At 30.2% G+C, this 17,100-nt stretch overlaps 1 protein-coding gene across 3 annotated transcripts in view; it reads left to right on the top strand.

The window, feature by feature from the left end:
• The first annotated feature begins 311 nt into the window (after positions 1-311).
• Positions 312-17,100, top strand: part of LOC108752653 (4-coumarate--CoA ligase 1-like) — a 21,200-nt gene continuing 4,411 nt past the window's right edge. The window contains exons 1-3 of one of the 3 annotated variants that reach the window (XM_018493655.1): positions 312-571; positions 16,245-16,394; positions 16,852-17,059. In XM_018493655.1, coding sequence (XP_018349157.1) covers positions 16,290-16,394; positions 16,852-17,059 — 313 coding nt within the window. In that variant the 5' untranslated portion in view covers positions 312-571; positions 16,245-16,289. Of the gene's footprint in view, positions 588-2,696; positions 2,788-16,244; positions 16,395-16,851; positions 17,060-17,100 lie in introns of those variants that run through there. The other 2 variants (XM_018493653.1, XM_018493654.1) reach the window with 2 other exon arrangements.

Raw genomic sequence — 17,100 nt, 5'->3', positions numbered from 1 at the left:
TAAAAATGCATCGTTTGTGAAGAAAATACATGCATTTTATTGTTGAATAATGTTTTAAATTATTCAAAATAAAAAGTTAATTAATTACATATTATTAATAACGTTCAAAATATACGTACTCAAAGAAAATGCTAAATACATGCACTGTCTTCGCGTGCAAACACAAAGAAATTGCTTGTGTAAAAAGAAAATAATCTGATATTTCAGAGTCAATGCGGTAATCTCTGATTCGAAGAAGTTAGTTCCCCTACCAAAGCGGCCGGATATATCATATAAGTTCGTAACAATTGACCCTGACGAACAGTATGAGATAATCTCTCAACGCGCGACACTCGTTCCCAGTGTATTTTAACTCGTAAACGCAGCGCTGGTGTTACAATATCAACCTTTCGACAAGTTGGTTAAAAGCTGCCGGCATTTAATACTTTCTAGTTATCATTTATATTAATATCTTGCATGCATAAATTTGTGACAAAAAAGTATGTACATTCCAACAAAGTTCGAGCAATAAATTGTATTTTTGTATAAAAAAAAAAGTACTAGTGTGATTCTCAAATAGTAAGGGCCGGTGGTAAGAAAGTCTGGTGGTAATTATTATTTTATTTTTATGCAAAAATTATTTTATTTTATAGTATAAAAAATTATATGAATATACGAAGTTATATAATAGAGTTATATAATACTAGAATAGATACTAGAATATGTATTATTGGTACTGAGCGAAGAAAGAACACATATACAGTCAAATAGCTATGTGTCTCTTTCAATTCGCACTGCACATGCGTGATAGACGTTTTGTTTCGCACAAAGCATCTGATATACGTACATGCGAATAGAAAGAGACACATATACCGGCATTCTTATATTATTAAGATCGTTTTAAGTACAATCGTAAGATGTCATAAACCTATCAGAAAGCCATATTAGTATCTTAGGACATTACTTAACATGGTCTTAAAATAAGAACCGACTATATATACCGACTATAGAGCTAAATTAGTATCTTAAAATATTTTAATTAAGATGATCTACTAAAATAAGAACCGACTACGAATATCGACAATACCCGAGATGTGCCTGAGAGTATCCCCTTTCCCTTGCCTCCACCTCTTCTTCCTCCTCCTTTTCCTCCTCCTCCCCCCCTCTCTCAAAATATTAAAAAAAAAAATAAAAATCTATTATGCACGTCAAAAGCATTTTACGCGCAATAATACATATAAACAATATGATTTTTTTTTCCTCAAAAAATTCAAGATAACAAATGGGGATTTAAGTAAATTTATGATAAAGTCTTCATAGTCGGTTCTTATATTTAAGACCGTCTAAAGTATAGTCTTAAAATGTCATAAATCAATCACACGTTCGTACTAACATCTTAAAATATAACTTAGAACAGTTTTGAAAAATCAACTATACTGACCGACTACATCGAATATTAACCTATATCTTTTTTCTTTTTAGATTTTCAAATTTAATTTTTTGCATTTAGTTACTACACATATTACATATCTGTATTAATAGTATATAATATTACTTATCTTTACCTATCTTTATCTATTTATGTATTACCTATCTTTCTTTCTCTCTTTGCGGCTTTCAACCAGATAATAAATACCTCAAATAGATTATCAGATTACAATAAATCAGTGCAAGAAAATTTACATGCAATTTTCGACTGATTTTTAGTTCAATTTCCGCCTCTTATCTCATCAACGTACGCATAATTTAAATGCCCATTTATACGATGATTTATTATACAGATAACAATAAATAACTTGTTATCAGTTTGCTAAAATCTTGTAAACACATAATGTTAAAGTCTATTTCATAGAATCATTTTAGGCCACGAGTCATAGTTGTAAAACTAAAGTCTTCTTTCTCAATAATATCAAATATCTTTTTTATAAAATATCTTTTTTATAAAAAATCTTTTTTATAAAATCAAAATTGTATTTTTCAACATTTTTCAAAACTCGACTTTTCTTCATTTTAGTCATTGCATATTTTTGTCTAAAAGCTTCGTTCTGTTCTACTAAACTTTGCTTTTTTTTGTTTAACAAAAAAAATGCAATATATTTAATAATTTTAAATAAATCTTTTTTAGAAATATACTGTAGTTCAAAAGAAAATAATTCCTTACAAGACAAACTAAAAATGTTATTATTATATAATATATAATATGCAATTATGTCGTTATAAGAAAATTCGTAATAAAATTATATTCTTCTCGAACATATTGCACAAAAGCCTTTATTAAAGTGAATAAATTGTTATTATAACGCTAAAAAAAGAATGTATAAAACAAAATCTATAATTCAGAAGAAAGCCAAATAACCTATGAATGATTTTTCTTATATTATGTTACATAAAATAAAATTAATTATATTTTGTGATATTCATGCTGCCTGACACAATAATTTCTATCAAGATTAATTTTAATCCTGGTTCAATTAACTCTTCGTCTTTTCCTAGTACCAAAAATTAAAAAAAGATGAAAAGTAAGTTGAACCAAGATTAAAGGTAATCTACATTAAAAACAGACACTAAGCCGTACATTGATATTGATTCTTACTTTTTCTCAAAATCAAAGAGGGAGCATTTCTTACCTAAAAGAGTAGACTATAAGAGTAAGTAGAATAATCGAGGCTACATTAAAAACAAAACACCGTGAGAAACGCGTAAACGTGTTCACGCAAGAGCGACTGCCGCTCAGTCTGCTGTAACATCTCGTTGCGAACACATCTACGATAGAAGTTACGCTACAATTTTAAAAAATCATACACTTAAGTAAATATTTTTATTTTTAAAACTTTTGTTTTACAATTGTATAATATATGATTATCTGATATATTTGATTTCTATTTAGTTAGTAAATGTAGTTCTTACTTAATAAAGTCCAACAAATTTTTTTTGTTTATGTGTCTTTGTTATCGTACATTGTTGATATTTTTTAAAAATAAACGGATGGGGATAGTAGACTAACCAGAGCATGGAACTGTATGATTCATTTAGTGACGACTCTTATAGTACTTTCTCAAAATTTTATTCCTTTAAAGAGATTTATCTCAGTAATAAATGTTATATGTTTAGTTCTCTCCAATCTCGAAAACTAGGTTCATTCGACGTGTTTGTGCACGAAATGAACAAATTTTGCAAAAAGAAGCATTGTTCTGCAAAGCAAATGTTTGCGTTTGAAATATATTTTTATAAAAGTTTTATTAATATGTAACCAATGATGTAGCTTAAAATACATTAATCTTAGTCAAATTACTCCAGTCCCGAGGCTAGTTGAATCAGATGGAATACATTAGGAAAATGCATTTTTTTCATATTATAAATTTCCCCTTATTATTAAAATAATATTAGGTAGTCAAATGTATGTAGTAACTGATGTAGAATTCATTTTTCCGATAAGTCTCTTAATTTCGTCTATAAAAATTCGAAAATGAGTCTACTACTCCCTATTTGAGTAAAGTTTATCGTAAAATTAAACTGTTATAAAAATTTGTTCAACTAGACTGAAGCAATATAAATGCATTTTAAAATAATTGATCTTTATCTTAAGTCATTTAAAAACTAAAACGCTTTAAAGATATTATAAATTTAAAATTTATGTAATAAAGTAGCATAAAATATAGAAATTTGAATTTCTTAAAAGGTTTGACGGCATTAAAGACTAATATAAATTCATATTTTACGTATAAAACGTAGAAAAAAAATAAGAAGTATTACTTTGCTGCTGTTCGATTTGATCCATACTAATTTTTTATGAAGCTTTCTTTACATAAATCGTAAACATAGTACGCAAAATGACGTATTATCGCATATAAGATACACGCAGATACAAATTAACCGCACGCAATTGAACTGTGACAGCGTTGACATGTTAATTTAAGTTAGTTTAGAGAAACTTACTGTGTATCTGATATTTTCCGTATTATGGAAATTTATTTTAAAAAATTCTCTGCTGATAAATGAGCGAATACAAAATTCATTTTCGCTACTGTTTGCTGTTCTATCATTGGTCAATTCAATTACTGCAGCGTAGAAAATAACGTATATGTTGCTATTTGCAAAACATAGATCTTCATTTTGCGTCTATGAATTATTTCGCAAATTATGTAAAGACAATTTTAATTTTTACGGAATTTATTCACGATTTATTCTCATATAGCAGTTTTTCATTTAAAAAAAAAAGAATCTAGAACATATTTGTTATAACAGATTTTAATTATTTTATTTTTCATTTTTTTCTGGGTTGTTCTAAATCCAGGCAGTTGGTTTATTTTACTTGAAAAAGACGATATTTCTAACATTAATAAAATGTTGCAATGATGTAATGTTAATATTGCATACAATTTTATTATATTCGTAGTACTCATAAATACTTATTATAACCCAAACCCACAAGAATTTATTATTAAATACCTCGCATCTTCAAGTCATTCACTATTCAATCAATAAATTCTATTATTAGATATATATAGAGCAGACTTTCAAAATGCATTTTGTCCAAAATTTGTAATTTTCAGAAAATGAGAAAGAAAAAAATTACGCACAAGAAAAACTACGCACTTCACAGAAAATAATATGTCAAAATAATCAGTAGGATGTGAAATATGAAACAAATTATAAAATTTCTAAACAGTTGCTAAAAATGTTAAACAAATGCATTCTAGTTAAAAAACATAATGCACTTCGAAATGTCTACTTTTTTTCAGTATATAAATTAACGATGAAAAAATGCTTTCTGAACATTTCAGAGTAACTTATAATGAGTCTTTCAACACTAAATATTCCGACATCTCTAACTAAAAAAATAAAATTTTGGGCAAAACGCATTTTGAAAGTTTGCTCCTCATATATATATATATATATATACAATACATATGTATATATAAAACATGTAAAAGCATGTCAATATCTAGGTTCAATGTATTTCGCAAAGTAGACTAGGACCATCACGAGATCTTACCAAGTTGAGTATTTGAGATTTTTCTTATTATCTCGCAATGAAAATTATTCACCAGAATAAAAGCGCGATGTAATTATCGACTTTGAAAACGTCACATCGTCGACGTACGCCTCGGAGCGAGAACAAACGAGCACTCGCATAATGCGATTACAAAATTTCATATGACAAGATTCTCCCATCTCGCTAGAATGCACTTCGTATAAGTACAACGATTTCGTGCTCGAAAAACACTTCTCGCTTTCAGTCATAATTTTCGAACATCATGTCGTGCCCGCCTTCTCCGAGTAATCGCGTGAAAGACAAATTGAAAATATCCCTTAATCAAACTTTACGAACACGATCGCCATCCATGTCTTGTATCTAACTTTTCGACGAGGGATAAACATTTTTGACAGTTTATAACAGATGTGAGTGTCAAAAACGTTTACAAGAAAAAAATTAAAATAAATTGTGTTATACATCTTAAACAAGCTAAAATATATTCTTGTTGAAAAATTATATATTAATGAATAGTTATTCTCTTTAAAAATACTGTTTAAAATCATTTTAAAAACATAACATACATACAGAAAATGAATGTGCCAATTAGCTTTTAATTGTGCACTATTATATTGTTTACTTTAGTATCTATAAATTACGTGATTCTGTTGCAAACCCCTCATTATAGCATTTACTGGTCGAGATGTACAAAATATGCTACATAATTTAATTGCGTGTAATAATTAGAGAGGAAAATATATTTTTAAATTATAAGCAAAAATTATTGTTTAGTTGATAATAAATGCTCATATTTTAATTAATTTCTTATCATATATTAACTTCGTGCCACTTTATGTCGTTTTCTCACGTGCCACTTTATGTCGTTTTCTCACGTATCTATTACACACCAGGTATTATAAAAAATATCACATAAAAATGAACATATAACAGCTTTTTCAATAAGACATCAAAGAATATCACGGTAACAAGTAAATGTACGTATCTTCATTAATAAAAAAGTTATAGCATAAATAATAAACGAAATCTCAAGTATTCCATATTAAAAGTAGCACCAAAGAATTAATGGATTGTTATTATTAATCTCTTTAAAAATTTATTAAGAAATCAATTCTTATATTATAAAACTATAAAGTAATTAAGACTCCGAGTAGAGTCATCACAGCCATATTGATAGTAATGGGTAAAATAATTTCAAAATGTATCTAAATACATTCTCAGATATAAGTACATGCGCAAAAATGTATTTATATAGAGATATAAAACTTTAAAAGTATCTTCAGATACATATAAAATACTTTTAAATTATATGTTTTATATTATATTGTATTATAATAATAGTAATATTAAAAAAACATTAAATAAATTATTTATTAATCACTTTTGGTTTTATTGTTTTAAAGACATTATCGTAATATAATAAAAATAAAATAAAAATCCTCGTATATATCACACATGCTGTTTTTTTTTGCAAAAAAAAACTAGAAACAAAAACTAGTTTTATCACACACACACACACAATAATATTGAATTATTATATTTATCTTTATCACTTTATTTATTTTATCACTCCAATTATGATATGATACAAAAAACTAAGCAAGCGAAAATGAAATTTGCAAAAATGTAATTATCGTAAAATGATTTACAATTTAAAATGATAAGATTTAGCAGACATCATTTGTTATTAATTTTACAAAAAAGACTTATATTTGTTCAGACCTTAATCAGGAGTGACGTTATAACATATGATAAAATTGTATCTTTGCTGAAGAAATAAATTTAAAAATGTATCCAAAAATCAATTCAGGTACATTTTTTTCCTATGTTTTTGTATGTACAAATATTCAAATTTAAATATATTTCAAATACAGGTTAGATACACAAAATGTATCTCTATTCAGATATCTAGATACATATATAGAGATTACCTAATGTACATTGTACTATCCACACTGCATATGGTTAAAAGTGATAAATAACATTAATTTTTATAACGTGCTATTTTATAAATAAAAACAATGTGGATAAAATGAAATGATGACATCGTTTTAAATCAATTGTAAAAATGGACAAAAGCTATCCTTAATCCAGCCCCTCGATACTCAGTAAATAAGCGTAAAAAGTAACAAAAGACATGAAATACTTTTATTCAATGCACATGCATAACCTATTTTTACTTACTGTTCCTTTAATCACATTTTATGATTATTTATTAACTGTCAGGGGGAATAAGAACAGTTTTCGATCATTTTTACAAATGTTTTAAAGCAATCTTATCATTTTATTTTATCCAAATTCTCTTTATTTACAAATAACACAAATTAACGTGTCATTTCTCATTTGAGTAACTTTATAATATTACGATTCAATATGACTGTGGTGATTATTCAGGAGCCTTAATATTTTGAAACTATTTGCTTAGACTGTTTTCCTACGTTTATAACTACAATGCCTATTAAATTATGCCTGCTATGTAATGCATTCTGCAGATAACAAACGCATCAAACCGTCAATATTTTGCGTCATTAGCGCTTTCTCAATCATCCGAGCATCCAAACCGATCTCATCGCTCTTCGCCGTTCGTGAAAGATAATTATGCGCAAACATCGGACAGGTAAACGCAATCGTGCCAAAGTAAAGCGGATTGTTAACGCCGACGACAGAAAATCGCGTGGACCTCTTCAAACATTTGCGAATCTTCACGAGAAATCGATTGAGTTGGTACGTGACAATGCAAATCGATGATATTACATCACTGGCGAGACGATATTTTTAACCGCGTGGAATTATTATTAATATCTAACGGAAAAAAAGTGACTTGATAACGAAAATTTAACGATATTATGCAAAATCTAGCAGAGTAGCTCTTAGCTCATGAATGTAAATGATGTTGCAAAATCAACGATTACGTAATATTATAGCTGCAAAATATCAAGAGAGTTATACGAATGTTACTTATTATTATTATTTAATAACTAAATAATTTCAAATTTGTTATTATTTATATGTTAACGTTACAATGCGTCATATTATTACCATAAAGTAAGTCAAAAGTTGCACTATGCAAAGAAACAATTTATCACGATGAGACTTTTTCTCGTAAATAATCTTTTCCTCGTGCAGTTTTTTTGAGATGCTATAAAATAAAAGCTATAAAGTTCATATTGCTTTTCCAACAACTTACAGCTTAAATGGCATTTCTAAGAAAATCATACCGCGTTATGATTCTGTGTCAGAAATAATGATCCCAGTTGTGGTTTTCGCAACGATGTGAACTGAATTCCACGTTGACAAAACTAGGCAAGGCGGAAAGCGCGCGTAACGTTTCTGCACGCAAACCGACTTTGCAGAAGAACCAATTCTGCAAAACGTCATGGCGATTATTATAAAAGGGCCCCATTATAATATGTCGTAGTGTCAGCGCAAAGTACTGCCGAGTTATCGCCGATTTTCTGTACGCCCGAACGAGCACTTTGCCTGTACTACTCTCTCGCGGTTCCAACGATATTTCGCGTTCCAACGATTTCGACGCAGTACTTCGTGTTTTATTGATGGTCAAACGACTTGTGTAAAACCTGCGCTGCTATTAATTTGTAGCGGGTAAAATCAGTTGTAACCCCTCTGTAACTTTATTCTTTTCTATAAAGTTTCGAGTAAAACAACATTAATTTAAAAATTCGTGTCTTTTGTTAATATCATTATTTTTTTTTCTTTATAAAATAAATAATCCTGATAAAAAAGAGAAAGATATTTCGATGTTTATTTGAGAATTTTGAATATGTACTTTTATACAACTCACATTATAATTTATGTAATTTTTATAATCAAGTGTTCAGTTCCTACTGAACTTTGATTAAAGAACATAAAAATATTGAAAAATGATTTTGAAATAATTTTTCAATATTTATAAGCTGTTTAATTAGCGAATAATATTGCAAAATTCATCAAATGCATTATTACACTGTAATTTTTCAACAAAAAGTAAAATAATGCTTTCTAAAGCAAGTATATAAATAATTTATTATAAAGAAAAACTGAAAAGACAATATAGTACTCTTTAGATTAATGTAATCTAAGCCTTTCTATTAGTAAGTTATATCCATGGATGGTTCATACTTGTTACACGTGCATCACGACCAGGATTTTTCGCGATACATCTTCACGCTATTTTGCCAGTGAATTTTGTAGACAGAAGGATCTACGAACGTAAAGGCGGTTCGTTGAAAAAAACGATGAAGAGAACTCGGAAAATGGTATGGGAGTGGGAAGGTAGCATCCCCGCAGGCGGTCGCGGCGACGTTATTTATTGCTCGGGCCGATGAGTGTCATTTAAAATTTCGATATAAATTAATTTAAGGGGGTAAAGGGGGTTTCCAGGACGGTCGCAGTGGTACGGGGCGTAATGGCTCGGAAAATGAAGTTCTTGTAGCCTCGCCGAGAGAGAATCTCGCTCGCCGTCAGCCCTCCGCCTCTCCTGTCCTCCGCTCTAGCACCCTTGCGCCTCTTCGCCACCTCGAGCGTGTGCCGTCCTCCTTCACCGCTCCCTCCCTCCCCGCCTCGTGCCAACCTTCAACTTCATCCCCTTTCATCCTTCCATCCCCGTACCTCTCTGCTCTTATACCCGGTCTTACCCACTCGCTCGCGGAGACTCAACATTGCCTGGTGAAATATCCCTTTGCCTCCGCTCCGCCAAGCTTCTCCATCCACGCCCAAGCACTCCGCCTCGCCATTATCTTAAGTAAACAGACTACCTGCGCGCCGGAGAATTCCAGATAAAGTCACATGTTATCAAAATCCACCCCCGAGCCGCCCCCGCAACCCTGCCGTTCGCTCGCGGCCGCCCTCAAAGCGTCCTCCGAGCGCGTAGCCTGTCGTTAATTCCGTTAAGTCGCGGCCTTACGTTCAACGCGGCAAGCAGCCTGCGAAATCGCTCGATTCCGGAGAACGACAGTGCGCCGCTTCTAGCGGAAGTCGAGTGTGTCCTAATAAGGAATCACGAAATGTGATATCGGCATTCGCTCAGACGGACTTCCTCCCTTCCGTTTGCGCATATTGCGATTAATCAAGAGACATTTTCACGCCGATAAGATTTCACGAGAATATTCGCGCAACGAGAAGATCAAAGTTCTTATTCTCTTATATTATCGGCGTGTCACTTTTGAAAGGGATTTAAGAAGTCGAGCATCTGCATAATTTTCGATAGAAATTTCCCGACTTTCCGATTTTTCAATTGACACATTCCATATACTATATATAAAATTTACTGAGGTTATTTACACTGTAAAAGATAAAATGTTAATTTTAATTTAAAGATATATAGTGCATGTCTCAGAAAGTCTACGTCTTTAAGTTAACATTAACATTTTATTTTTTACAGTGTAACTATACATAATATGTTCTAAATAAGATTGTAAAGTGTGGCCAGATTTTGGGCTACTTTTGTATTATATCACGTTGCATTAGCTGGTTACACCTCTGTGTCGCCAATATAGCGCTAAAATAGTCCAAAGTACCTCAAAGCTATTTATACTAGACTGTATTATATTATTAGTTCGTTACGCACGAAATTTAAATATTGCAAACTTTTATAATTAAAGTCACCGCTAAATAAAGTCATAACTAAAATTTGTTCGCCAAGATGACATCTGAAGATAGCCCAATTGACTACAAGTAGTCCACTCTGGCAACACTGTTATAAAGTAGATTACGTTATATATGTACGTGATTAAAAATATAAAACGGAAAATTTTATGAATTTAAAGTCAATCTTTTTCAGACAATATTATATTTAGTGAATTATGAAGTAAATATTATAACTTCTTAACACGTGCCAACTATCTTGGTAATTATATTAATATAATTAAAATTACTCTTTGTTCTTTTTCTTGCTTTATGAACGAGATATTCTCAAAATCAATACGAGTTAATTACAAATAATTTGAATTTAAAATATTTAATTACAAAGAATTTGAATTTAAAAAGATAAAAATTAAAAAAATAGTTTTCTATGTGCATTATGATTATAACTAATTTATAGTAATCGAGAGAGAATTTCACTTCTGTTTCTTCACATCGAGCTTGAGAAAAAAAAACACAAAAAGATATAAATTAATCAAAAGATAATAAATTCTTTTTCGGAACATAATTACGATGCAACGGGAATGAAAGTAACAGAAATTCTCGCGTGGGATTCTCTCGCATTCAATCTCTTCAACCTCGGGAGATCGTAAGTATTCCCGGGGTGTCTAGGCATGTCGCATGAGGCCAAGAATTGTCGGTATGTGGCTCCAGTGTCCTAGTATGGCCGCTACAATCAGAGTGGCACGCGCCCTCGACCACCCCACCCGTCCTCCGTGTAGCGTCCCAAAGCTTCCTTAACCTCTCTCTAGAACCTCCCCCGGGAACCTCGTCCACGTCGACGACTAGACTAACCCCGAAGAGCGATTCCCCAGCACTTCAGCGATTCCCGAGAACGCATCCCCGCCCATGGTTGTCCCCTGGCCTCTTAACCCTCTATGCGAATACCCAAAGACGAGCGGCTGGATACCGGATGCACACCGTCGCATGCATTCCCGCGGATACGGTGCATATGTCACGGAGAACGCCAGAAATCGGTTCGTCCGCAATCTAACCATACCGGTGCGCGCGCTATTCCTTCGCTTTTATTCATTTTATCTGTTTATTTATTTTTCTTATGAATAACACAATGTCAAAGATCTCTTGACAAAGTCAACAATTACTGTTCAGTGAAAATTGCAAATTAGTGTTACTAGAGCTATGTATATCTCGAACACTGTTAAATGTAGTGTCAAATTTAACTTAACGTGAATCGCCACTGCTCTTACTCAATCATATCGTTATTTTATATATAATTATTTTATATAATTAAATCAATGATTATATTTGATACTACAGTGTCAAATTGACATAGTGTCAAATTTAACTACCGTTTCGATAAAAAAATAACAATATATTTAGTAGAAGTGATTCACGTTAGATTAAATTTGACACTATAAATTTAACAGTGAAAAGCAAATTCTTGCTAAAAGTCTTAGTTCTCTTAACTCTTAAAAAAATTTTTTTAATATGATATTGAAAAGTACTCAGTTAAAATGTTTAGTAAGACTTAATATTTTTTATCACAATGTTTTACAAAGTATCGCAAAATAAATTGTTTTATTTTTATTGCTTATTAATTTATTATCAATGTATAAAAATACAATTTATAAATTATTTCTATTTATTTTAATATTGATTCTATTTAATTTAATTAATCTATTTAATTAATTTTTTTATTATTAATTCTAAATGGATCTATAAAAATAAAATGTACAAGTTGCTCCTATTTATTTTAATTTTTATTTTTATTTTGCTTAATTTAATTGTAATCTTACTTAGTCACAAGTTCGGAATATTAATTTAATACAATAAATAACTGTCAGTACGCCAAACACTATAGTGTCTCCTGACAATGTTTGTAAATTTACTCACAATCTACATTTTTCATTACTACAGCGATAAAAATTTAAATTAGTGTCACAGCAATTTTTTACATATATTATTTTTTAAGGTCTCTAAAATTGTTAAGTCATCAATATAAATCTTCTTTATAAAATAACAACAGTAGCTTCTGTAATTTCAATTGAATCAACTACTGTTGTTATTTTAATACTTACAAGTTAAAGCATTTAACAAAAACACTAAGTTTTGCTTTAATTGAGTACTTTTCAATATTATATTTTAACAATTTTGACATAATATAACAAAAAATAGGATTGAGAAAGAAAAAATCCACAAGAACAATTTAAATATATGTTAATTATAATATTCTAAATTCGATTATATGAACTCTGCCACTTAACATAAATAACAATTTACAATTCACATTCTTATTTATTTGTTTATGTTATAAATGATATACATACAAAATAATTAATTTTATATGTATAAACTGATGATAATTTTGTATGTACGGATTAAAGTCATAATTTTTTTCATTTTTTTTAAATATAAAATCGTAAAATAAAAAATCTTACAAATTACATAGGCTTAGTCCACTTTCACGGAGCTAATTCTAATTTTGCAGAAGTTTGTAGTCTTATTTATAAAATTTTCTATTATATATACATAAATTGCGTGTTGATGAAATCTCAGTTTTATTCAATTGCCCCATCTTGATATGTCGTGCGCAGAATGTTATTAGACGGTATAAGCTTACCGAAGCACAAAAATAGTAGATATTGTATCTTGAGACGTCGTAAAGAAAACAAAGGAACTTGAACGTTGGTATTTAAGAATTTTCCGTACTTTTTCCTCATGATTATGGCCACAGCATGGAACTCATGGCACGCCTCCCATCCCCTTCCCGTATAAACCCCGAGAGAACGCATTCCCATCTATCCCTCTGCCCGATATCATCCCGTATATCCAAGGACATCCAGCTGAATACCAGAGGAACACCATGCCATACATTCTAATGAAAACAGAACAACCGCCAGTCTTTTTTTATGATATTCCTCCCTTGAATGCATAATATCTAATATTGCTTGAATGCAAATCATACTTTGTTTATTTGTCAAAAATTATATCAAATCACTTTCCAATTAATTATTCATTATTAGTTATTGGAATTAGTCAAAGCAATGTTATTATATATAAAAGAGAATTATTAATAAATTATTAGTAAATATCCAAGCCGAATAACAAGTCATTATGATACCAAATTGATGTAAAAATGACTCTAAAGTGATCATTAAGTCATTTTTCAATCATTCCTGATTCATTTTAATAATCATTTTGACGTTATCATGACTTGTTGTTCTGCTTGGATATATGCTGAAAAAAATATAACAGCTTACAAAAAGCAAATTTAACATTTTAATATTTTAAAATATATATACTTCAGTTTAAACTTTAAAAAAATCCTTTAGACAGTATGAACATTTAGGAAACGTATATAAAATTATATAGAAATATAATTTAATAAATGTTCGTTTGTGAGAACATAAAATTAGAAGCTGTATAGTGTCATTGAAATGAGACACATATTCATACATGTTCTTCCATATAAACTTTTATAATTGTATTTACTATAAATTCCGAGATATTCCATTGTTCTCGGTTTCGCCAGGAAAGTTTAAAGTGTCGCATACCCATAATGCGTCCAATTGTGAAGTTGTGTGATCACACGATCTCAATGCCATTTGCTTAGCTTACAACAGCGCCGCATAAACATCATGAATAATACCGAATATGTATATTACTTCGTAACTCACCGCAGCGGCAATCACTGTCCCGATTATCTCCTGGTCCTTCCGTTTTCTCATCTCTGCGTAGATAGTTCCCAGTTCTCGTATCCGGGCCGCTTTCATCTCGTTTCAATATCCGGGATTCTGAGAAAACATGCACAACGAAACCTTGATAATGGCAACGCAAAAAAAAATGATTTTCCATAAAACTAATTTGTGCCAACTGTGCCAATCCTATCGAATCGCCGTGAAAGACTTGTGATTTTACATTAGAAAGAAGTTATAGATAATGAGAAATGCGTATAATGTAACATTAGATACCTATTGACGCCAGTTTGTGAATATTTTCCAAAAATTCGAGCCACAAAATCGGACGCGCGTCCGACGCGTCATTATCCCCGAAAAAAGCGCGCGATTATGGCGCGATTGCGCGATCTTGCGGTCATCTTCATGTATTACCGATCGTGATTTCACGCTCTGATGATAAGCGCTCGATTCGCTACTCCAAACGAATAAATTTATGTAATGAAATGAATAATTAAAAATTAAAATTAAAAATAGCTCCAAAGATTAAATCGATAAAGGAGGGTAAAGCCAATGAAAACCGACACAGTTGTACGTTCCTAATTTTTTTCAGAATTTTTATACAAATTCGAACATTTTTCAGAAATACCCAGATTTACATCTTTTTTATATATAATAACATTGCTTTGACTAATTATAATAACTAATAATGAATTAATTGGAATGTGATTTAATATAAATTTTGACAATTAAGCAAAGTATGATATGTGCATTCAAGCAATATTAGATATTATGCAATTAAGGGAGAGATACCATAAAAAAAGTCTGGCGATTGTTCTGGCGGTTGTTTTCATTAGAATGTATGGTATGGTGTTCCTCTGGCATTTCAGAATTTTTCATACAAATGAATTCTAAAATTTCTCATCCCATAATTTTTAAAAAATATTTTTTAATTTTTTAGATTTTATAACATTTTATCAGAAATTATACTTACAAAAAATCTTAGAAAAACTCTTAGAAATTTTACAATATTTTATAATTAACATATACGAAAAATTCTGAGAAAAGATGTAGATTTTCTAAGAAATGTTTCAATTCGTATAAAAAATATGAGACAGTTATAAAATTATATAGAAAATTCTAAAAAAAATTTTTACCAGGCATGTATAATCGAAAATAATATAAATGTCAATCACCAAATACAAACATTTTGATAACGCGATGTGATTATAACTATGTCTTGAGAGCTATGTTGTGAGAGAACGTTTCTCATTCGCAATATTTATAAGTATAAAAGTTAAACAAGCAATATTAACGCAAAACTCGACAATACAAAATTATAACTCATAAATTTTGTATCGTCGAGTTTTGCGTTGGTATTTATTCTGTTTAACTTTTATACTTATAAACAAATTGCGAATAAGAAACGTTCTCTCACACGTTTTCAAGACATAGTTATAATCACATCGTGTTATAACAGATCATCGTTATGCAGTACAATGTAAGTTTTATCTAATGATACAATCAATTTCAATACATTGATTCCGAATAATATTTCAAAAATTTCACATATTAACTGAATTTTAGTTAAATGACTGAATTTTTGTTTGAGTATCCAGCTAACAATAAATGCAGCAGACGATAATGAAGTTCTTAATTTTGGATAATAGCTTAACGATGATTTATTGATAACATTTTGCTTATAAATTTTATATATTATTACAAATACTGTCTAAATCATATCATGTGTTTCGACAAGTTATTGTCTTTCAAATGAATCGTTGCTTTTAATTGTAACATTGAGAATGATCCAATTAGGGTTAAAACGTTTGTGATAATAAACTTTTGTTTTTTAATAACAGAGCATTAAGATCTGGCTTTGCGCGCGCGCGCGTGTGTGTGTGTGTGTGTGTGTGTGTGTGTGTGGCTTGTAGCTCTATACTTATTATTAATTTAAATTAAAAATTAAAGAATTAAGAATTATATTTTTTTTTTAGGTAAAAACATTCTGCTTGTCAGACAAATTCAACATTGCTGCAAAGATGGGAAAAATATATGAGCGCCGTTTGGAACAGCCAACGCCAAATGTGTCTTTAGGAGAAATTATTTTAAACAAATTGCGCGAGAACAACAATCATATTTATGCAGTATGTGCCACAATTACAAAACGCAGTAGCGATTGCCAATTATGGGCTCATCGCTTGCTAAATAATAACGCGATGTAATAATGGTGTTTACAGTGTTTTTTCATAATGCTATCGATGCTAATCACCGGAGACAAAATTCATGAATTTTAACTCTAAATTTTTCTTGTCACATTATGTATCTTTTATAATAACTGATCCCCGACCCATTCATGTAGTATTTGTCAATAAAAAATATATTTTTCACACTTTATGTGTTGTATAAATATTGCTTAAAACTTCTTTCGTACATTTATTCAATTCAATCCGCATCGTAAAAAATTGTCAAAAATTTTGAGCAATATAACCCTTCAATTTCTTTAACGTGTAAAATGAAAAAAAATTGTTTATTTTGTCTAGACTATCTCATGATTATATCGACTTTATATATAATTATAAAGAAATATTGTTTTTTTTTTAGATAGACGGACCAACCGGCAATCAAATGACATGTAGAGAATTACTCGAGAGAAGCGTGAAGCTCGCAAAGTTCTTGCAAAGATACGGAATAAAAATTGGAGACAGAGTTTCCATTGCAACTGAAAATCGATTAAATTGGTTAATACCAGGTTGCGCCATTTCTTATCTTGGTGCTATAATAACACCGTACAATCCTTCATATACAGAATGTAAGTAAAAAAGTATTATTAAACAATAAATTATACATATA

Source organism: Trachymyrmex septentrionalis, unplaced genomic scaffold, assembly GCF_001594115.1.
Source record: "Trachymyrmex septentrionalis isolate Tsep2-gDNA-1 unplaced genomic scaffold, Tsep1.0 scaffold60, whole genome shotgun sequence".
NCBI lineage: Eukaryota > Metazoa > Arthropoda > Insecta > Hymenoptera > Formicidae > Trachymyrmex > Trachymyrmex septentrionalis.
Note: the sequence above shows the minus strand (reverse complement) of the source record. Positions and strands in the feature narration are given on the sequence as shown.